Below are 24567 nucleotides of genomic sequence, written 5' to 3' on the forward strand. Positions count from 1 at the left end.
TTTGATTGCATAACTTCTTTTTACTCCTCCCTGTCGTCTTTCAGGAAACAAAAGATGAATTCTGGCCAGCTTTAGCCCCTCCCCATTCCTGCTCTCTCTCTCACACACTCTCTCTGCGTTTCTATACTGTATTCTCTCTCTTTAAACTCTCGTGCCCTTGCTCGGTTGCTTTGGTGCTTGCATTCTCTGTGTGGGTCCTTTTTTTGCAAGACATAGTTAGAAAGACAGAAAGCTGTAACAAAAAAAATAAAGTGAGAAGGAAAAAGGAAGGGAGGCTGAGATAGGACTAAGGGAGGGGTGAGGCACTTTGAGAGCGGGCGCGCGAGCAGCAGGCGGGAGGGGGGGAGAGAGAGAAAAAAGAGGGGGAGCACATGTGTATGCTTGTCACTAGGGGCTGGGAGAAGGACTGAGGGAAGCGAGGTAGCTGGCCATAGCCGCCATATGCTGACTGGATTCCTGTTCATGTGTGCTGCTAGAATAGTGCGGTTAGTGTTGTGCTCTGGCCGGCTGGGGAACACGCCATGGGAAGCTCACATCTCCTCAACAAAGGCATGCCTCTAGGTAAACAACCGTGCTTTTATGTGGTGTGTGTGCGCGCCGCGGAGCCTCTGCATGCGTGTGTGTGCGCCTTCCAATATTTGTGAACTAAGTGTACAATATTCTGCCATGCTCTCCCCTCCCCCTTCCTCTCCCTATTCGTCTCCTCCTATTTCCCCTCTTAATTCTGCCAGTCTATTATCTTTCACATCTGCCACATCACAGAGGAATGGCTAGCCTTTTCTCTACATCTGATCAGTGTGCATGTGTGTATAGGTGAAAAGGCGAATCAGCTCAATCCACTCAAATATCTCTATTTGTAGGGACAAAAATAGATCTCTTCAACTCACTCTCCTTCCAGGGCTAGCGAGGACATGACACATATTTCCTTTTTCATTGTAAGTACTTTCATCAAAAGCATTTGCACTTGGCAAGCCATTTGCAGAAACTGGCATATGCGTGCACCCAGCTGTCTAACACACACGGGCAGGTGACGGATGTGGTTTGAGATAGGGGCTGGAAAAAGGAAATGGGATCAAGGTAGGGTTGCAAAGGAGTAAGCAAAGAGGTGGTAGAGGTTTGGGTGTGGAGCAGAAGGGTGTGGGCAATACATGATCATCCACCCTGGAGATGCCCGGAGTCACCTGCATGAACATTTCTAAGACACATTTCTTCCGATTGAAGAGATTCTGATCTGTGATGTCACCAACAGGCTGCGGGCTTGTGTCTTTTGATGCGAACAAAGATTTAACTTGCTGTGATCTCAAACTTCCTTTTATTCCTTCACAATATCAAGAGCATCATACTAAGTGCAAGTGTACTCTTCAAGTCCAAGGTCACAGGAAATAAAAGCTATAAATTATGAGCGAGGTAGCATCGCTGCTCATTTTTAGGATGCCAAACACCACAATGCCATAATGGATTCAATCAGCAGCATTATTGATCTCGTGATAGCATCTGTTTCAGCTCCTTGTGAACTGCGCTGAAGCGTTAAGTGTAGTTGGAGAGTGCCTTTGTCAGTCCCAGTGATTGAAAGGTTGATTTATGTTTCAGCAGACTGTGAGACTCTGAACTATGTGAAGAAAGAGGCCCCAATTGATCTTCATCTTAGCATAGAGGCACTTCAATTCTGTCCCACAATCAAAACTCATCAGGGCTGCTAGCGGAGACAGTACTAGTAGGGTTGCAAGATACAATTGCAATTGATTGTTAAGAGCATTTTGAATGGTTGTGTTTAGCAAATAAGAGAGGCTGCAGTTACTGAGAAAATGCAATACAACAATCTTTGGGGAACATGCGATCTTGCAGGGCTGCACAATATCTTATTGCATATTTTCTAAGTATTATGATTTGATGTTTGGTTTGTGTTTTAATAATCAAGATTCAGTTCATACAGCAGACTTTAAACATTCAAGAACCTAAATGTTTAAGTGAAGACTGAAAAAAAACCGTCTTAACTAATATAGTGCATACATTAAAAATATGCTTGTTAACGTCTAATCAGCCTGGTTTGTGGGTTTTAAGCACACTAAAGGGATATTTCAGGATTTTAGACATAGGGCCTCATTTCCTAGTTATCCAGAGTGTTTAATTCATGCAGTCCTTATATTTGAAGAGTTTAGTGGTACTAGGCTAGTGCAAGGCTAGCGCATGTCTATGGTAACTAGTAGCCTGCATTCAAAATCTCTTCAAAATCATGAGGTAGTCCTCTAAACGTTGCCATATCTGATTTGTAGAAAGCTACATATCAGATATGGCAACGTTATATCTGACGTTGAATTCCACGTGTAGTAATGTCGGCTGCAGGTAAACAAACTACTGTAGATACGGCAACCTAGCAGATCACTCCGCCGCTGCGTAGCGTACAACCATAAGCTGATGCTGCTCAAATAAAAGTTCTTTTAGATGCAAAATGGTTATAAGTGATTTGCCTCAGGTGCACTGTGCTTGGGTCAGACTGTTTTTAATGCAGGCTACTAGTTATCATAGAGATGCACTAGCCGAGCACTAGCCTAGCACCACTAAACTCTTCAAATATAAGGACTGCATGAATTAAAAAAATAATAATCTCCAGAAATCAACCTGAAATATCCCTTTTAAGTACCACTGAAAAAAAATGTCATTCTTTGTGATCTGCAAATTGCAAACTTGATTTGATTGTGATTAATTATGCATCCCTTGTAGTAATTAGACTTCTACAAGCATACATATCAGTGACAGATGCCAAATAAGGGGCATATGTAAAACATTAAGAATCCCTTCATACATTTTTAAACATACTACAGTCATTCTGTTGTTGTAGAAGAAACTGATAAGGCAGGCACTACTAGCCTTAGGGTCTTACACTCTCATGTACCGTTTAAACCACTTAACATCTGCATATGAGCTAAAGACTCGTAGTCCTGTAAGCCATTAAACGCACATATACTGAACTCTAAAGAACCCAATCCTGTTGAAAGTGATCGTGTGTCCTGCTCCAGCATATTAACAGTTAATCCACTCACTGACCAGCGTATACAGTAAGCCTGTTAAGAGTATATATTTCACAAGTCTTTCTTTCCAGTGATGCCAAACACTGTATTTTCAACAGTTCTTCAATCACAAATGATAGGCTCAAAGCAAATGTTACAGTCAAATATGAAGTAATAACTCTTCTCTATAGCTGCAAGCCTCGCTAAGTCTGTCTTCATAATTCTATTATATGGTCTAGCTTAGTGCTTCTGCTACACAGTGCGCTACTACACATTGTTGTGTTGTAGTATGTTGGTCTTCCGCTCCCTAAACAGCATACTGATCTAGATCATGTCAGCTTGCACACATCAGAGGGGGAACATGCACTACTGTCTCTTAAAAGTAGGCGGGGCAGATTGTGTGTGAGCTTACAGTGGTGGTGCCACAGATGGATGTCTTCTGTGTTCTCGCGTTACTTTCCTGGGAATCTGTAGCAGCCAGGGGCCATATGAATGTGCACAAAACAAACAGCAGTCTATTGAAATTCAACAGATAAGAACGCCAAGAATCGCAGTGTAACTAGGAAAACTGCAATAGTTCCACATTATTTGGTTGTGTGTAACCTAACCATTCTGCCTCTGTGGGGTAATATTATGTATTAAACCTGCTAAATCTACAGTTTAGATCTCTGCATAACATATACTGGAGTGCATCTTCTATTGCATTATCAGCTTTCTCCCAAATGTTTATGTTCCTGAAGGTGTTCAAATTGTGCATTTAAAAAAGAAAACACTTTAATCGCAATTGTAATACCTGTCAGAAACATACAAATAATAATGGCTTACACTTGCCTTGCGCTTAACAAGCCTGTATTACCAAGTTTCTCAAAGCGCTACACTGTAGTTATTATTCATTCATGCCATGCTCGGTGGTGGTAAGCTCCTAATGTAGCCACAGCTGCCCCTTAGGTAAGACTGACGGAAGCGAGGCTACCAGTCTGTGCCATCCAGTGTTGGGCAAGTTACTTAAACATTGACATATATTTTATATTAGTGATTACAGCTTTAAAAATGTAATATGTTTGTATTACATATCACTGTTTCAAAAATGTAGCTCATTTACACTATTCTGAGTTACTTTTGGCAAAATATAAACTGAAAATAGTAATAAAGCCACCGTGCAAAAGTGCAGTCAGAGATTTCTTTTCCTTCGCTTTTCCTATTCTCTCATGTTTTGTTCTGACAACATTAACAACTCACAACAGTAGATCTTATGCACCAGTGTCCAACTTGATTTGGTGCTGCATTTTATTTCAGCGGAGTTTGGCATTTTTTTGTTCCTACATTTAAATGCTTTTGTAACTTGAGTTATTTGAATTGTAATGACTAATATATTTCCGTATTTTGTGTAAGTACAATGTTATATTCCTTAGTTACTGAAAAAAGTAATATATTACTTCTGTAATACGTTACTCCCAACACTGGTGCCATCTGCCCCTCACACTCACACTACATTCACTCTGGCATATTGCATACATGTTTTTAGTGATGGGGAAACGGGCCGGAGGATCGAATCCAGCTGTGAAGCACCTGCGCTACTGTGCGGCCTGCCACACAATGCATGGATGTTTTTCCAGCTTTTTAGCCCTGTCTTTTAGCTCTAAAACATAAATCAAATGATTAAGATAAGGGGGTAAGATCTGGGTTGCACAAAATGAAACTAAAGATGTGAACGTAGATGACACAGCGGGGTGAGATTCATCCTACAAAGATTTAGAGACCTTTTGAATCACGCCATGTCTCTGCATGCCAGAAGAGTCACTGACATTACAAATCAGCTGTTAGGCCTCGATGCCTGGCTGCATCGCCCACTGGCAGCGTGTGACTGATCACAGGTGCCGCTAGCATTCTCCTCTCACTTCCCCCGGCCCCTTTCCTCTTATGTGAGAACAGCAACCAAACATACAATATGAGTGTGAAACCAGCTAGAGTTTTCACTTTTAGGTGAAAAAACAAGTTTCATCTTGTTTTTGTGGTGACAATTAATAACAATTAATATAAATAAGCTGCAGACAATATTAACAAATGAAAAAACATTTAGAAGCTTTCTAAGTACAAATAACACAAGGTTGATTTGATATGGTTTAACCCATAAATAATAACATTACAGGGTTATTACATTAAACTGTAATGTGGCGCCAGTTTGAGGACTTTTGGCCATTCAAGAGACTATTTGTTTTGAATTGTTATAGCAACTATCTTATTCCTTATCTTCTATCTATTTCTTCATTTGAAACCCATGAATTTGTGTTATTATATGACAAATTCTGGCTGGACAAACAACAATAAGCAAAGCAATGCCAGTAAGAACATGACATTCTTGGTGGAATTATTGGATTGTGTTTTACTATTAAAAACATGAAGCGTAAGTGTATTTGAGGTGAAAAAGGTTGCGCCCTTATTATGTCCGACCATGTTTACATGAAAAACAATGGCGTCGCATGTTTCGGCTCATCCCCCACGTCACTTTTGGTCGCCTCTCAAGAGACAGAACTGCCCTTCAACACTGGGTCTTTGTTGGGTGATAGATCAAAAATGTTCTGCAAGAGCCAGTTCCAGCTGTTCTGGTACAAGTGGGTGACAGCTGGATGTGGCCCGGCAGTGGGGCTCTCACTCTGGCTCTTCTTACACAGCGTTCCCAACAGTCAGCAGCAGCAGATGCTTTTCTTCCATCTCCCATTGTCAGTCAAATTGTCATGGCACATTTTCAGCCTGATTACAACAGGGGTGAAATTTTCCCACGGGGCCTTCATTTAGCGGACAATCATTTCAAGACACAGAAAACTATGAAAGATGATGGCTACCTTTTCCTCTGTATTCAAAACTAGCGATAGAGGATCAAGTATTTGCCACGGAGAGCTCCCACGCACAAGTCGCTGAGTGGGAGTGACAGAGGCAGTGTGAAATGAGAGAGTTTTATCACACAGCGCTGTAGTCAGTAGCAGTTTGAGGGCTGGTCCTTCCAAGGTCATGCATGGAGCTGGAATGAGAGCTATTTCCTCCTTCACTCTAACCACCAAAGTGTTAGATATATTAAAACATACAACACATACAGCAACGACTCGAAGTAGTGTTCTTACTCACCGGAAAAAATACTGCACGGTTATTTTCACACTAACATGCAGCAGCTTCTTGTATGTGATTTCACAACAAGAGCAAAATGAAATAATAATGCTGCTGAGTGTGCAGTGCAGTATATTGCAGCTCCTATGGAAAACTATCTTATTCATGATTACCTCTGATTTGCAATGGAAGCCGTTTGAAGGCTACTTTTGTGCTCTCGTTGGGATTCCTATTGCTCAGTTATGCACCATTGATTTTGTATTGATGTGTAAGTGCAATGGCCTACAGGCACACCCTATTATGGAAAGCGAATGTTTTACCAGGCTGCAAAATGCATTGTTAGCAGGATTTAAGTTTCACCTTATTGGTCTTACTGTGCTGGAGAGCTGTGCACAGTCAGATCAGGTTACAAGCCATAATGTGGATAAGTAGGCAGCGCTGAAATGGAGAGAAATGGCACTGGCTTTGTATTTGATGCAGTCTCTGCGTGATGCTAAGTTTTAATTAGAATGTAATGATCACACCTGGGCTACACAAGCTTAGTGTGTAAATGTGGACAGTGTACCTATTGTATCAATATCAGTAGGCAGAAATTTATAAATGTTTCCCCCCTTTCATGATATTTTCTTATACAGTCACTGACAGAGGGCCTCTTTTGGATCAATATTCAATATCTATACCATAGCATAGCAACTATCCAATGTAATCGGTGATCGTTTCTGTACATAAAATAAAACCATATTTCAAAAATATTAATCTCATATACAATGGCTTAGCTAGCAGTCCAAGTGCAAGTATTTGAAATTCTATAATAATCCGTAGAAAAATCTGGTTTCCTTGATTACAGTTTATGGCAACGAGTCAAATGATGAAGTGACTAATCAGCTGAATTGTTATGCACGTTCTTTTTTAAAAACAGTAGTAAAAGAAAAACATGTTATGACTGCTGTAACCATCTTTATTCTAAGTCAGCATTTGCCTGAGAGCCATAGGAAATACATTCAGCGACATCAAATACATCTCTCTGGGTTAAACTGGAGCCAAGGTCCAGAGCAGTGACGACTGTATTTGATAATTGCCACTTCCGTCCTTCAGCACTTCCTTTGCTGCTCTTTCCATATGTGACTGCACGATCTAAGCGTTTTCTATTTTTTATTAAAGAGACTCAATTACTCCAGATTCTTACTCCACAGTCTGCTAACCTTGGCCTGGTTAGCCATGTCAGCAGCCCTCTTAAGCTGTAAAGTATGCCGTTTGTGTTAAGAAGTGCTTAATTACTGGGTATAGATTCAAGATAATAACCATCAACAGGCTTTGACCTTGCCCGGTCATTATGGGTCACGCTCACTAGTTAATAGCGAAGAGTAACACAGTAACAGACACACAACAAGCACAACACTAAATCGTGCATCTATCAAACTTAATAACTTAACTTAATTTAAGTCATGAACATGGCTACAAAACACACTACACACTACTTTCAACAGGCTTTATCTTGGTGCTCCGAATCTTCATGTTTCACCTCCACACTTTTAGCCACGGTCACCATAGCAACTGCTTCAGCCCAGAGCGGATTATTATGGGATGCAGATTAGGCAGGGACCCCTCTGACTCCAGGCGCCAGCGCACAATCTCAAAAGTCACAAACAATTGATGATATGTGACACTTAAGCAAAGCTGGAAGTCGTTTTGTTGGGAGAGGACGGATATACACTCTGGTCGACGATAGAGCAGCGTTCAGGGCATAAGCTGCACTAAATTTCAAGAAACTAAGAACTAAAACACATTGAATAAATTGATTAAGATTAACAATGAGCAATTTAGAAATAATACTGAAAATGCCACATCAAAAAAGTCTCCACGCCAACAAAGCAAACTTGAAAACATTCAGAGAGGGATTTTTCCTGTGGCATTTCACACAGCTCACATGCACTCCATTATCTCTTCTGCACATAAATGCCTGCATAAGCCATATTTACACCCTTTAGGTCACATCACTGACTTAGCTTGGATAATACAGTCTAAAAATAGTAACTCAAAAACAACTTTGCATTGTTTTGTGCAACTTTTCCTACTTACCTTAATTTTAAAAGAATACAAATACTTGGAAAACGTCCTTACTCTTATCCATTTTTTTATTATTTTTTTTTATTCCAGGTATTAGGCCACCCATCATGAATGGGCCTATGCACCCGCGCCCCCTGGTGGCACTACTGGATGGACGTGACTGCACAGTGGAGATGCCAATCCTCAAAGATGTAGCAACAGTGGCCTTCTGTGATGCTCAGTCAACACAGGAGATCCATGAAAAGGTACGCTTGATCATTACTCTGTGTCGCCCTCACTTGTGCATCATCTCACTGCATAGACATAATGTGTTATATTTGTTGAGATATAAAGAAAAGTCAGGGTATAAAAACAAGCGTCCATGAACAAGCCCAGACGCAGGTCAGGCTGTACCACCCCCAGTGGCCTGTTAGTGGGTTTGTATGTCTAGCAGCGTTACGTGTTGCTCTGGGTGACTGCCAACAGGCTATCTCTATGAACGCGCTCAGTAGGCCACAGTGTGGGAGAAACAGATGGCTTTGGCTCAAACACCAAACTCTTGTCCTCTTTGTAATGCTGTCCAATAAGATCCACCATATTGTGGAATAGCCCTTAGAGTAGAATGCATAGCAAATACAAAAATAATCAAATATCCATGCTTGTTATACATCAAAACCAAAATGAGTTCTTTATGTGTGCCATGTTTGGAAAGCCGAACACAGTGAAACATGTCTACAGGCACTATACACTGAGGGTAATACAACAAATTGGTTATTGCTCATTATATAAGAATATGTTCTGCCCCATTCATCTTGGATCTTATGTGTGTCCAGGTGTTGAATGAAGCAGTAGGAGCCCTTATGTACCACACCATAACTCTGATGAGAGAAGATCTGGAGAAGTTTAAAGCTCTACGCATTATTGTTCGCATTGGCAGTGGCTACGACAATATTGACATCAAATCTGCCGGAGAACTGGGTGAGAACATTCGCTCAACATCAGTCCTTTATTTTTCACAGTATTAGGAATTACATATAAACATGCTAGTGGTATATTAGCGACACATGAAACTCCACAGCATTATTTCAAAACCCTTTCCCCAAGCCTGACCCTAACACTCCTGTGCTGTGGACTGCAGGCATTGCAGTGTGTAACATGCCAGCAGCTTCAGTGGAGGAGACTGCAGACTCCACACTGTGTCACATCCTCACCTTGTACCGACGCACCACCTGGCTACATCAGGTTTGTTCATGTCAAATGGGTCATGGAAACTGTCAGTTACCGCAGTCTCATTTATTTGAGCAGTCACCCTGACACCTGAAGCCCTTTTGTTTTATTAGGCTCTTCGAGAAGGTACGCGGGCCCAGAGTGTGGAGCAGATACGAGAGGTGGCCTCAGGCGCAGCCAGGATCAGAGGAGAGACTCTCGGCCTCATTGGTCTCGGTGTGTAGCTATTTGAATGTTTGTCAAGTGAATATGGGCAATTCAACACAAGCAAGTGCTTTATTTAGTTGTTTAGCTCAGTAGAAATGTCCTTTCAATCAGTTACAGCCAGTGAAATAAACAATGACACCACGGTTGTCTTTGCAATATTTAGATATACGAGTTTCGACAAAATAAAAAGCCTAAAAGAATCTGAATTATTATGAATGTGTGTACTGTGTTGTGTGTAGGTCGTGTGGGACAGGCGGTAGCACTGCGAGCCAAGGCATTTGGCTTCAATGTGATATTCTATGACCCTTATTTAGCGGACGGTGTAGAGAGGTCCCTGGGTCTACAGAGGGTCACCACACTACAGGTATTACATGCACACATTTTTCCCACTGACACTGTCACTTAAAATTCAATTTGTGTCTCTGATAAGACTACTCACAACTCAGCAATGCTTCTTCTCTCAATTACAAAAGCTCAAGTGTAGGCCTTACGTATGTCGACAGTATTACCTGTTGTAGCTCCATTTTTAGAAGCAAGTTGAAAACGTTGTGATTTCTACATTCTCAGGACCTGCTCTTCCATTCAGACTGTGTTTCCCTGCACTGCAGCCTCAATGAGCACAATCACCATCTGATCAATGACTTTACCATCAAACAGGTGATGCACAATACTATGAATAGATTCAAATCAAACAACCATTCTCTCCTAACCATGCACTGGCTGTTGTGAGACAGATGCGTCAAGGGGCATTCTTGGTGAACACGGCGAGAGGGGGCCTGGTGGACGAGAAGGCCCTGGCCCAGGCCCTGAAAGAGGGACGAATACGTGGAGCTGCTTTGGATGTTCATGAGTCAGAGCCCTTCAGGTAGCCACTGGAACACAGATAAAAAAGAATCGCTACAAAAATGATGGTAGAAACAAAAGGTTTCTGTCAGTTTCAGCCAGGGCCCACTTAAGGATGCCCCCAACCTTATCTGCACCCCACATGCTGCCTGGTACAGTGAGCAGGCGTCGCTAGAGATGAGGGAGGAGGCAGCCAGAGAAATCCGGAGGGCGATCACTGGTAAGAATGATGTGAATAAGAAAAAGAAAAGCACTCTGGTGGAGGGACAACAGCAAAACGCAATTAGAATATTTCTGCTGTGAGTATATTAAACAAATGCGCTCATCACTAAGAACGTTTATTTTGTCTTTATGGTAACTGCCTGCATTGTCCCATTGGCTTACAACTCCAATGTTTTTGTATAAGCAGCAGGACAGTTGCACTGCCATGTTTGAATATCCCCGTGGTTGAGGTTCTTAAATTAAAACAGTGTTTCTCTCTTGTTTGTAGGTCGTATCCCTGACAGTCTAAAAAACTGCGTGAATAAAGAGTTTCTTTCTCAAAATAATCACTGGACAGGCGTTGACCCAGCCACTGTCCACCCTGAACTCAACGGAGCTTACAGGTAAGATCTTCAGCATCCTAATCTACTTTCTAATCAAGTGCATTGTGTGCAGTATTGTAGACTTGCACCAAAAAAATTGGTGGGAGTTACACCATGAGTCAGAACCTCAAACACTGCTCTCCAGAGGCCAAGACCATTGCCTACAAATTGCTAGTCTGCAGCACAGTTTACATTTATTGATTTATGTAATTACCCTAGGTTTCTCCCTGCTATTCTACCTAAATGCTCACATTTTCTAGTTTTGCCCTGGCCTTGCAGGTACCCCCCTGGAGTGGTGAGCTTACCTGCCGGAGGGCTCCCTCCCCCTGTGGAAGGCATTGTGCCCAGTGCAGTACCCATCACACACACTTTGCCTCCTGCTGTTACACATCCTCCCCATGCGCCATCTCCAGGACAAAACACTGTCAAGCCACCTGAGGGAGATAGAGAGCAGCACCCAAACGACCAACTGTAGCTACCTTCAAACACTCATCGGGTTGTCTGGTGACCAAACAAATCTGTGCATGATAACGGCGGCAAAGAGTTAATTTCCTCTGTGACAACTTTTTATCCAACAGGGTCAGGTAAGAAGATGTCAAGTCCCAAGATGATAGTTCAAAATCAACTTGCAATCTGTTGCAAGTAGACAGTTTACACCCCAAACAGCAGTGAGAAGAGCACTAAGGGACACCGGGAGAGATCAGATCAGTACTCAGCTGGAAGATTCAAACAATACCCTCATTACGGAAATCCAAACACTGGATATAATTCTGCCATTTTAGACTGAGTGTCCAAAGTTAGAAGGGCGTGCTCCATGTCTCTTTTACGTATCATTCCTTAAGTTTATGTTTGATGCTAAACTAGTATGTTTTGAAATGAATGTAACCGGTTAGTGTACAGTTTTAGACTTGCTGAAAGGAAATACAGATAGTTGTATTCAAGTCTTAACAAAAAACAGGGGTAAATTATCTTCATGCAACTATGGTTTGAGAATACAATGTCTGATTTTACATGAATAAACAACTCCCCAAAAGAGGCAGTTTTGCACACCTTCTCAGGAAATTCAGTTTCCGCAGTTGGTATTATTTCTATTTTATTTTTTTAATATCCCTACAATGCCACTTAGTGCTTCTGTTTCTACCTGCTTGCCTTTGTTGTGTCCAGCAACATTAGAAAAATAACTTTGACAAGTTGACTAATGTTTGCCTGTTTGTTTTGGTTAAGGGGCATGTGAGTTTGCTCTTGGGACTTATGTAAATGTTTCACCCAAACTGTTGGGATGTGGGAGAACAGGCTAACGTCGGTGGCAAAATGGTGTGCCTGGCAGGACATTACAAGTGGTACTACAAAGAAAGGTCACTATCTTCCATCTTTGTCCAGGGCGTCCCTTATTTAGAATAAGGTCAAACAGGTCAAACTGTATTGTTGAGAGAAAAAAAAGGTGTTCTGCACTTCCTTTGGGACAAAATGGAAAAAAAGAACCAAAAAAATTATATAATAGTAACATATTAGTTCAACCTAATGCTTACACACAATAGATATATGTATTATATCTCTGATATAATATTCTATATCCCTTTAACATTTCACCAAGAGTCCAGCTTGAGTATGCCATTTAGCCACCACCCGTGGCCTCTGTGTCTATGTGTACATATGTACTGCCTGCCTGTGTCAATGTGACTTGGTTGTATCTGTGTCTTTAAACAGCTCTGGGAGAAGAGGTACAACATGAGATATTATTACAACACACTAAACCAAATGCTTGGCAGCACTGGAAGTAATGTCCTTTTATGCATTTACTGTGCATGTTTCCACGACCAAAACAAATGGCTCATATTTAACATGTGAAATATGTGTGAAAGTGTGTTCAACTCTAGAGTGCATCACTTTTATTTTTTATATAACATGACAGTGCTTCCTGGTTCCACTTCTCCCAGCAGCTGAGTAGTAAAAACAGTTCACTATTGCCTACCTAGTCTTTTTGGTGAGGTATGTGTAGCCATCAGGGATGAATATTCAGTGTAGTAGGGTTGAGTCTTTCACAATTAATGGAAACGGGGCAACAGTGGAAGCCACTGACAATGATGTAATCATTGGGAGCCCTAAATCCCAATACAAAAATATAGTAACTGTTACTCGCTAAAAGAGGGAGGACAAAATAAAATGTCAAATGTATGCTGCTCAGCCCAGAGAGAGGCTTCTTATAAACTGTTAGCATTCCTGATTCAAACCAATGTCTGCAAAGCCAAAAGTGAAACTTTGAATACGTCAAGAAAGTCGTAAGCCGAAATTCTCTCCCTGGTCGTAACACACAGTCCACTGTTGCCTACTTTTGTCCCCTTTATGGTTAAGTAGTAGGCGTAGCAATATACAGTATACATATTATATAATTCTACAGTAAATATCATTATTTTTGGTCAAAACTGACGAGCTGACAAAGATATGTTTGTGACTGTATGCATTTGTATGAATTATTTTAAAAATAAATTGTGGAAGGTGATGAATGAGCCTTTGATGTTTGTTTTTCTCTAAATGCTGGGAGTTCACATCTTTCTGTGCTTTTCCCAGTGAACTCCACATGGTGGAGCTAGTACAGCTTCATATCCATGCTGAGCTGCACAAGGCTACAGTATTTGTTGGTAAAGTTAATTGTAATTGTGTATCCATAAAACTAATACACACAAATTATTCTTTAACAGGAATACTGTGTAAAGACATACCAAATCATCCTGATCCAGGAAATCTGTCAGGGTGATGGGATGAAGTTAATAATAGGACCATTGTTCTGAGCACCGTTTATTGCCTGTTGCCAATTAGTGCAAAGAACCTTTAACCATGACATTAAACAAATCTAATTTTGCTCACGCACTATATACGTCATTACAAAGCATTGACTTGATTTTCATTCACTGCATTTCTGTTTCCTCCATTCGGGACTACTCAGGAGCAGCAGCTGGAAACTCTGGTTCAATATAAACCCCAGGAAGCAAATGGGAATCAGATGGTGTAAAGAAACAGGCAAACAAGCTTTTGAGCATTGGGCAAAACATTGAACTGCAGCATAATAATATTGCATCACTATAAAGCAAAGCAAAATAAAGACATGACATTAGAGACCGCAGTTTCTAAAACACTGATACGCTTAATGCTCTATGGTAAACACCTAAATCTAAATATTTTAGCTGCAAATACAAATAATTTTCTCTTTGCTTCTTTTGTGCTTTCCCCTTTCAGCTGAGGAACAAATCACTTTTTTTTGTTTAATGGTAAATGTCAACCCTTTGGCTGTCGGATAAGGTGTTCTTCCATTCAAATAAATTTAGCAAATTTTTCCCGCAAAGGAAACGTTTGACATTTGTCTGTTTCATATGGAGCTTGTAAGTGTCATGAGGAAAAGTACTTCAAGAACACCTTGACAAGACTTTTTCAAATAATTTGTGTGGTTAAATTGGCTTCCTCGCACAGTTGATCATGTTTGATGGTAGCTACCGTTGTTGTTAGCTTCATTTTGAAGTGTTTTGTTTTCAACAATAAACTGGACTGGTCCCACAACACCAAGCCTCACTTATTGACAACCTGCACTAGGACTGTAAACTTGCACCTCAATATTCTACTTTATAATTTGTTCTAATTTTCACCCTATTTTTTATTTATTCTTCTTTCTTTATTGTTATAATTACAACCCTTGAGATTTTTACTTATTGTACATACGATTATATGCACTATTTAAAGCAGTACTAAGTAACGTGTTTACCTTAATAAATCCGTTTCGTAGTCCCTGTGGGGGTAATACAAGTGTTTATGGGATGATTGGAGGGTCTTTCATCTCCCCCTGGTGTCTCTGGCCAGAAAACCCTGTCTGCAACTTGACTGCCACCGGTCCGGAGAAAGCAATACACACTAATGTAATCACGAAGAAGAAGCTAACATGCTAACGGGCAAAGCTAACTGCGGGCTAACGTCACTTTAAACAGTATTTACAACCAAGTTTGAGTGAAAAAAAATATTTCCATTGTATAATTGGATGCACAGTAACCCTCTCTCCCTTCGCCTTTCCTGTCAGCGTAGTATTTGCTCTTCAAGACAATTAATAAGTTTAAAAATCGTAACTTGCTACTACACCTGCAGTTGCGCTTATGGCCTCTAGGGGGAATAGTTACTTAGTACTGCTCAGTCTGCACATTTCCTGTCTCTTTTGCACACCCTGAGTGATCTTATTGAATGCCGAATGTAACAAGTGAATTTCTCCCGTTGTGAGATCAATAAAGGATTAACTTATCTGATCTTATTTCATAACTCAGGGTTGATGCACATTTTGCTCCTGTTCTGGCCGCAGGTAGCACAGGTCTATCTGGAACAATATTCACAGCTGGCTGCATACAAAACTCAAGGACTCGAAACCAATGGATGCAACAGACATTATCTACGGTTGTGTATCCACTAAACACAAACTGCCTTTACAAATCAACAACATCATACAAAATTTTACATACATAAATGCAAATGGACCAAAACCACCCCCAATTTTAATGTCTTTTTTCAATTAATTCTGTTTACACTGTAATGCCCTACGAAGTCCTCACTTTGAATGAATACGAGTTATGTGAAAAGCCTTAATAATATTTTATGTTGAAAGACTAGACGCTGGGGGTCGCTATTGCTGCAATACCTCCATCTAGTGGCTGCAGAATAAGCTAGTTTCCCACTAGAGAGCATTGCTCTTTACGCACATTTTAAACAACTGTAAAGCCTGGTTCCTAATTATGTTAAACTTTCTACAGCTAGATATTGCTCCTGTGATAACGCTGGGTTAGGTACAATTAATGAGACCAGGCGGGTTTTCGTAAGAAACATTTTAGAATTCTCGTACATTAATGAGGGCCTGACTTTAACTGACAGGCCGTTAGCATCAGAACTCACAGCGAGGGCGCAGCTACGACCAAACAACACCCCCCGCGAGGGCCGAGTCTACCGTGAAGATCCTGCCCTTATGCCCTTTTTAGGAACTTGCTCTGTCGGAGCAGGGTAGGAGGAGCCTGTAAGTCCAGAATGGATTTCCTTGTCGAACGTAGTTATTAATGTTATTCATTAACGGGCTGGAGTGAGCAGACGCTGTCTCTTACTTTTTACAGTCTATTGTTCTGGCTGGCATGCAGTGGCATCATCTGCATACCGAAGGTCTTATTTATGAGGGTTGAGGTTCAGATCTGGATCAGTGGTTCTCAGACTGTGGTGCGTGTACCACTGGTGGCAGTTGGGCTTCTTGGCGATTCATTTCAATGAGAACGCTTCATTTTTACTTTAGTAAACCATTTAAGTTAGCCATTTTCTTGCTTTAACATGGCCGTCTTTAGGCATGATTTATTTCATTGTGGTTTGACCCCTTTCTGGACCTGATTTAGTCCTGATCTGATGTTGAAACAAAGCTGGTGGTTCTTCAAATATTTTATGAGGTGATATTTGGTGTGAACATTTTGGGAACCACGACTCTCGATGAAGCTGCTGATGATTGACATGAAGGAAATGGGTGGATTTTCACACTTCCTTGCGGCTCCTCTCACCTTTCCTCCAACTTCGCCTCATTCCTCCTTCTGGTTTCTGCTCCTGACATTTTCTGCCTTCCCTCGTGCTTTTCCTTCGCCTCAAACTGGGTTAAATCCATTTGGAGGCTGAGCGGGGATAATTATTCCCATAAACGGTGGAATACAGTGGCAGCCCTAACACGGAGAAGGTGATGCATCGTGCTGCGGGGGAAACTGCGGTAAATGGGACACTTCAGACTGTTTGTTTCCTTTTGGGTGCAGGTATTCAATGGACCTACATACAGTTTCACAAGGTTTTTCCCTCTCTGCCAAGGAAAATGTCTGGCTCTAAACAGACACCAGACATTCGCTTGTAAATGTTATACAATACTTTTTGATTTGCCTTAGCGCTTTTCTCTTGCTACTGTAGACTTAACAAAGTATACAAACTAAATGCACAACCTTGGCCGGCTAAAGTAGATCATGATGGTATTATCTCTGAGCGGAAAAGTTAAGTTGTAACCGTATAATGTTGGAAGACACTGTAAAAAATAAACAGACTGTAGGAGTGAGCCTACGCTACTGGAGAAACCGCAAGGAGTCAAATGAGAGGGGATTATGAGAAAGACAGCTAAGGACACAAAGGCCAGTGAGTGCAAGACCAAGAAAATGGTGACTAGCTTTAAAACTAATATGGCAAATTGCACCAACCCACAAACGACTTAACAAATAAACCTTTGATAAGCTTGTCCTGTATTTCCCTCACAGTTAAAGGAACAAGCCACTGTTTTACCCATACTGAGATATGTTCTTACCTGCGCTTAGATGAGTTGATGCGTACCTGTCTGGGCTTTACGTGTGCGCTCAGTCACTCAAAAAGACCAAAGATGTTGGTAGCATTTAGCCTCTCCTTCTCTCCTCTGTGGGGCCAAACGGGGGTGAAGTTAGAAGCGAACAAGCTCTTCCACGTTTCCCTTATTTAAAGGGGGGGTATTATGTAAAATGGACTTTTTCAAGCTTTACATCATGTTATTATGTCACTCCCTCATCAAAAACATGCCTGAAGTGTTGCCATGGCACATTCACGTATTTTTGAGTAATCTGTAAAAACTCTGATGGCGGCCATTTTAGGGATAGGTTTGCCTGAGTCCTCCTAGGAACGCCCCCACCTCCTGGAGACGCCTCCGAGCTTTCCTCACCAGCCGAGTAACCAACCACTGCTCCTCAGCAGAACCCCCTCCCCACTGATGCCACAGACAGCGTGTGGAGGGGGCGTGTCGGAAAGGGTCAGAGGTTCTTAAAGAGACAGACGCCTATTTCAAGACATTCACTACAGCCATTTTGAAAGAGCAATTTTATACAAGGCAGTTATTCTAATTTACTGCATTTACAGACCAACAGAAGGTTTGGTCATCATTGTAGTGTGATATAGACTGGTGCTATGTCACTGAAAAAAGCATAATACCCCCCCTTTAAATACGGTTACATGAGTAGTTACATGATCCAAGTATAGTTACACAAAATTTAACACGTCGATTTTCTGAGCAGATAGAAAGGGGAACTATATAGTAAGGCATAATAACACCTTAGGAGCACTTCGACGTCCACGCAGTGATATCTTCACTTTACTGCGCGGACGTTGAAGTACTAACAACTCATGTAACTATTCACGGAACTGCATTCCCTGATCCACTCTTTCACAATGTGAGTGAATCCTGGCATCTTGGAATATGCCCCTGCCATCAGGGAAGAAGAATTGATGAAATAACCTGGTCATTCGGGATGTTCAGGTCGTCAGTTGATTTTATTCTTTGAGCACATAGTGTCTCCAAGATTTTAGAAAAGTTATTTGTAATTAGGCTCGACACTTTTATTGACAAATACAGTTTATTAAGTGACAATCAATACGGTTTTCGATCGAACCGATCGACTACAACGGCAATCATGGCTCTTGTGGAAGACGTGGCCACAGCAATAGATAACAGTGAATATGCAGTGGGTGTTTTTATCGATCTGAGCAAGGCCTTTGACACCATAGACCATACAAGGCTTCTAAAAAAGATTGAAAGGTTTGGTGTCAGGGGACCTGCTTATGCCTGGCTGGAAAGTTATCTCAGCAACAGATACCAATATGTACATATACACAATGTCAACTCTGAAAAAAAACTAATTACACATGGGGTCCCACAAGGCTCTATTTTGGGTCCGAAATTGTTTTTAATGTATATCAATGATGTTTGTGATGCTTTGCAAAACGTAAAATGTGTATTATATGCGGATGATACCAGCCTGTACTGCTCTGGAAAGGACCTGAAACAGCTCCTTTCTACAGTAGAAGACGAGCTCACAGTCTTAAAACAATGGTTTGATCTAAACAAACTCTCAATGAATCTCAGTAAAATAAAATACATTATCTGTGGGAGTAGAAAAATTAGTGATCATACAACTCTAAAAATAAATGATACAGAAATTGAACGAGTTCATGCAAATAAATTTTTAGGAGTGACCATTGATGGTAAACTTGAATGGAAATCGCATATAAGTATATTAAAAACAAAACTAGCAAAAACCATTGCTGTAATTGGCAAATTGAAAACTGTACTCGATAAAAAATCTCTTCTATTACTCTATAACTCCCTCATACTTCCTTACCTAAATTATGGCCTGGAAATATGGGGAAACAATTATAAATCCAATACTCATCCTATTTTCCTACTCCAAAAAAAGGCAATAAGAATTATCACTAAAGCAGATTTCTATGCACCAACGAACCCTATCTTTGTAGAGCTAAGCCTACTGAAAATCCATGATCTTGTTGATCTAAATACATTAGTAATAGTGCACAAAGCATTTAACAATCTTCTCCCTCCTCCCATCCAGGAGCTTTTTGAACACAGAAAAAGTCAGTATAACCTCCGAGGAACTGCTATTTTCAAAAAAGCAAAAGCGAAAAAGAATAAAAAGAGTCGCTGTATTTCTGTAAGAGGAGTTAATCTGTGGAACGACCTGGAAGATCAGTTAAAACTGTCCCAAACAGTCAAAACTTTCAAAAAGTTGTTTAAAGCTACTAAAATTCAAGAATATATAAGCTTAGGATGAATAAAGTAAGAAAAAAAAAAAAAAAAGAAAAAAAAATAAAAAGAAAAAAAAAAATAATAATAATAATAATGATAACATGATTTAGTTTCAACTAATTTAACTTAAAACAAATGTATGTATACATATTTGTTGGAATATTGAAATTTATGTTATTAACTTCAGATACTTGTTTATCTCTCTTCTGTTTAACACTTGATATTGTTCATTATTAATGTTTGTGTTTTGTTTTTGTTTTTCTCTCGTGGAAGTTTGTAAACTGGGTTAGGCGTTATAAGTTTTCACTTCAGCCTAAACCCTTTCGGTCGTGTTGTTCACAAAGAATTGGAAATGTTTTTACGTTTAAAGGAATGAATGAACTGACCGAATAAACTACTACTACTTACTGAAACTACAGACCTGACCGATTAGTGAAATTCATATGGCAACTTATGTTTTTGGTCAGTCAATGTAGATCTGCTTTGAACCAGAACAAATTAAAGTCTAAATTTATGCTTCAATTGCTATTTTCTGATTGATTTTTGTATGCATAGCTGCGAGCTGGCAAACAACGTACCTGTAATGTACTGTAACAAATGTCAGATGCACAAACTCCCACCAGCAACAGGTACATTTTCATTATTCTAAATAATAGTAGCATAATGTAAGTTATAGTCCTTTATTACAACTAAATACTTTGACTTTATCTCTTGTTTAGATGCAAATGCTGTTTAAAGATCATAACGTCAGACTGACAGTCAGGAATGCTGTGAAACAATGGAAACCCGATGCGACCAAAACAGGTGAAAAAATAATATTAAAAAAGCACCATTATGCAATTTCAAATACTTGGATTGGGACAATATATTGTTTGTTTGATACATCATGATACGCCTATTCTGTATCGTATCAATGGCTCGTGTTGTAGTGCAGGTAATCAAAATATAAAGATTATGATTGTATCACAGGTGCCGTTTGTGTTTGGTGACAGACTTAAACTCAAGACAAATCAAATGTTTCTGACTTTAATACTTGTGTGGCAGTGAAATAATTAAAATGTGCCTTGCTGCCTTTAACTTATGACCCTTGTAGCCGGTCAAAAGATAAATAATGACTATATGAAGGAGCAGTATCCTCACTTGTGCTGCAGTTTTGCCTTTTTCCCTGCGATTGTCTAATACGAAACATATATCAAAACTTAAGAGCTCTGGACATTAAGAAAATGAATCCCTTTTTTCTCGTATAACCGCAGCCGCAGTTGTATCTGCTTTGGTACATTTTCCTCTCAGTATCTGACTAAACAGTGCTTGGTTTGAGTTTATTTTTCAATTCATCCAGTTTTAACTATAGGCCTATTCAAATCCCTGTTCAAAACGCTATACTTATGTTATTGTTTAGTTGTAAGCTAAGGCTGTGTAGATGGAGTGGTAAGAAATGAGAGCAGATTGGTGTGGGTTGACTGCAAAAAAATGTAGTACAATGAAATGTCAAATATGCTGTGTGTAATTATGTTTAAGAATATTGATGCTGGAGAGACTGTTTTAAAACAGCTAAACGATTCACTGCACCATTGGACACAGGAAATATGGACTCAATTGTACCATTAATTACTACTTCAAGGCAACTTCCCACTGAAAACAGCTGAACTCTTTCAACTCGCCATTTCAATCACTACATTCAAAATATGAAGGGCATGGACAAAATCAACCATTCAACAAATCTTCATCGACACAACAATCAAACAAATCATTACAGAACTCATACGAAGAAAATCACTGAGACACTCAACTTCACTTACCCTGGGACATTTTATTATTGTGATTATTCACCTTATTCCGCCCCGCCCACTTTTGCCACTTTTTGCGTTGTCTCGGCACTTCCGTTGTACAGACACTTCCGGTCGATAGCGAGACCCGTTCATTTATACAGAGAACGAGGGAAAATATTCTCTGCTCAAATCTGATGTTTAGTCGATTGATTTGTGTAAAATGTCCAATGTTCATTTGCACCAACATGTCGACACTGCACCGTTTCTCTGTGCGGCCGAAAAACGGCTTTGTTTTCGTGTAGTGACTGATTTTATCTGGACTTTCCCAGTCCCATGTTAACAGATAGGAGAAAAGGGGCGGGCACAATTCATGGCGGCGCCCACGCGAACGTCCGGAATAAGGTGAATAATGTTTACCTTGAAAAGCTGAAAATGTTACTGTATTTTTTTTATCTGTATGCGCTAAAACATTTAATAAAGTTTACTAAAAAAAAAGAAATGAGAGTACCGTTAATTGAGACGATGCGTTGAACACAAACTACATGCTTTTTCATAGATATTTCAAAGACATATAGTCTGGGAGCAAGCATGAGCTCAACGATTTCCCGGTGGGCGTGATTGACATACGGCATCAACCAATGAGAGCAACGCTAGATATGTCACAGCAACAGGAAGCCTTTCCAAAAACGTCCTTTTTTACAAGGAACGCTTCAAATGCTGTTTCCTGCTCCAGTTTTAGGGATTTTATATTTTCCAAATGATTTAAAACAGACCAAAGAGCAGAAGAAAACAGTGTATCGGTCACCGCGATGCCATCTTTAATGTTTTTGTAGAGTGAGTGGTGGTGACAGGTGTCGGCTCCCGTCTCTTGGTGCGTGATTGGACCGATGTGGGTAAAATCGTGAAACGATGACGGTTCTTCTTCTGAACAGAAAGGAGGAGTGTCTGGCAGGCCAGGCCTTTTACTATGGGAATCGTTCTATTTCTCAATTTTGCAAACCCTTCAAATTATGGAGGTAGTTTTGTCTCTATCTATTACGCAAACTGGGAAAATATGTCCATGATTTCAGTTCACCTGAACCATGACAAATATTATCATGTGGGCTGTTAAATATCCATGCAGAACGTACAGTAACTCTATTTACCGGTATATTATTTATTTACTTGCATGATGTAACAAAAATATCAATAATGTTATGTGTTATGTGTTATGTTATTCATTGGCTATTGGTCACACTGTTAAATCATTGGATGCGTTAATACTAAGCGCACAACTTATGCAACAATTTCCTCAGCTGCATTCACAGAAACAATTTAACCTGATCTCACAATTTCCTAGAAGGATTTACCATCTGCATAGACCACAAGTACTATCACAGAACAAATTAAGATCAAGTTTTGTGGATTTAGCAAAGATTGAGATCTCATGACCTCATATTCTCTCTGTGATGATGAACAGTCTCCCTTTTCGAACAACCATTTGGAATCATGGCAACCGACTTCTATCATGACCCGGAAAACACATCCAATAAAAAGAATCTTAAGGTACAGCAAAAGTGCACAAATAATTTCTTTGGGTAAACCATTGAAATGAAGGTAACAACTGAAAAACTTCATCATGATCTAATAAAATAAAACAAAACAGGAGGGCACGACACACGGTAAGCCATCTTTTGTTCACATTGCCTCAGACTCACATTACTGTCAGACTTTAGGATAAGCAGGTTTACGTCCGTCATCATTTTGTGCGTAACTTGAGAAACAGGGGATAAGAAACCCATTCAACTGGTTGCACCTATGAAAACAGAGGGGGACCATCAGCACGTCAGAGGAAGAGCTATAGGAAGGACCGGATTATGCCGTGATGGTAATCGCTTTAAAAATAATCCCTTTCATTTCACAGCTCCTTTTTCGGCATTAGTTAAATAGTCAATAGTGGGAGATTTTTTTTTTTTTTCAAGAACTATAATAACAGAGAGAAGTGATGTGCTGTATATGTGTAGCTGACAAACTACAGACACTGAAAAAGTAGAGCAGAGTATGTGTCTAACATTACCAGAAATGCAAATAAACAATTTACCCACCTGACAAATTTCCTGCCAACGCATAATTATTACTCAACTATTTCCCTCAAAAGGAAACATTTGAGACAATCACAAAGAGTGTTGCAGAAAGCGACCAAATGTTGACTTTGGTGTGTATACCTATTGTAACATAATATCTGTTTGAATAGGCGGTCGTTCATATTATGCAATATTGCAGCAAATCTATTTTCCAGGACATTTTTATTTGCCTGATACTTCAGAGGCTGTGCGCTCACTTCATCCTCACCAGGGAAACTGTATTTATGAATGCAGCTTCTTTTCAACACAATCATAATTTAATATTGTTCCTTTCCTGGTCAATTAAATTATAAGTAATTCATCTGACTGCTGGATTTGGATTTCACTGTCACTAAAGGTCCAACAATCACAAGCTGAGAAATGAGAGAAGTTAATCTTATTCCTTTCATCACCTGTTTAACATCTGCTTAATGACATCATTGTGTTGGATGGAAAATTGCTCCAATAAAGGAATGACAAAAGCAAGGAGTATGAATGCCACCTAGTCACTGACAGTGTTCTGGACAGACTCTAATGTCATGCAGACATCATAGTAGAACATCCCTTCCAGGAAAACATTGACAGGCAGACATTGGCCGCCCATACAAACCTGTGATGAACTACATTTCCTCTGATTTCAGAAGCAAGGGATATTCTACGGGGAATTTCACTTCAGAACTTCATAATCTGTTTTCCACTTCCACTCCTCATGCTGTGGCTGGGTCATCACAACACGTATAGCTACTTTTCCACTGGTCTGCCCGCCTTGGGCCATGTCAGCTCGGGTTGGTGTGATATAGCTTGCCCCAAATGGAGGGACGTGTTTCCAAAGTACCACAGGGGTTTGGTATATCAACACTGACCTGACCTCATGTAAGGACAACAGCATTTTGTTATTAAATAAAATCCATCTATCCATCCATTTTCTTCCGCTTTATCTGGGGCCGGGTCGCGGAGGCAGCACTCTGAGCAGAGATGCCCAGACTTCCCAATCTACATACAATTCCTCCAGCTGTTCAGGGGGGACCCCAAGGCAACACCAGGACAGATCAGAGACCAGGTCCCTCCAGTGTGGACCTTCAG

The 24567-nt window shown here is 40.3% G+C and overlaps 2 protein-coding genes across 3 annotated transcripts in view; one reads left to right on the forward strand and one right to left on the reverse strand.

Annotated features, from left to right (window-relative positions):
* ocrl (OCRL inositol polyphosphate-5-phosphatase) overlaps positions 1 to 24567 on the reverse strand; it is a 97063-nt gene that overhangs the window by 42473 nt on the left and 30023 nt on the right. The window lies entirely within an intron of this gene.
* On the forward strand, positions 355 to 12371 carry LOC306962801 (C-terminal-binding protein 1). Of its 2 annotated transcripts, none has more exons than XM_079556101.1 (11): positions 355 to 561; positions 8268 to 8422; positions 8990 to 9134; positions 9295 to 9398; positions 9497 to 9599; positions 9830 to 9954; positions 10158 to 10247; positions 10325 to 10455; positions 10526 to 10653; positions 10924 to 11038; positions 11596 to 12371. In XM_079556101.1, exons 1-11 carry the CDS (start codon positions 522 to 524, stop codon positions 11603 to 11605), a joined length of 1146 nt encoding a protein of 381 aa, XP_079412227.1. In that variant the 5' UTR covers positions 355 to 521; the 3' UTR covers positions 11606 to 12371. The 2 variants fall into 2 exon arrangements, with proteins under 2 accessions (XP_079412227.1, XP_079412226.1); XM_079556100.1 differs by having other exon boundaries at positions 507 to 561; positions 11297 to 12371.

This window comes from Gobius niger, assembly GCF_951799975.1.
Source record: "Gobius niger genome assembly, chromosome: 5".
Taxonomy (NCBI): domain Eukaryota; kingdom Metazoa; phylum Chordata; class Actinopteri; order Gobiiformes; family Gobiidae; genus Gobius; species Gobius niger.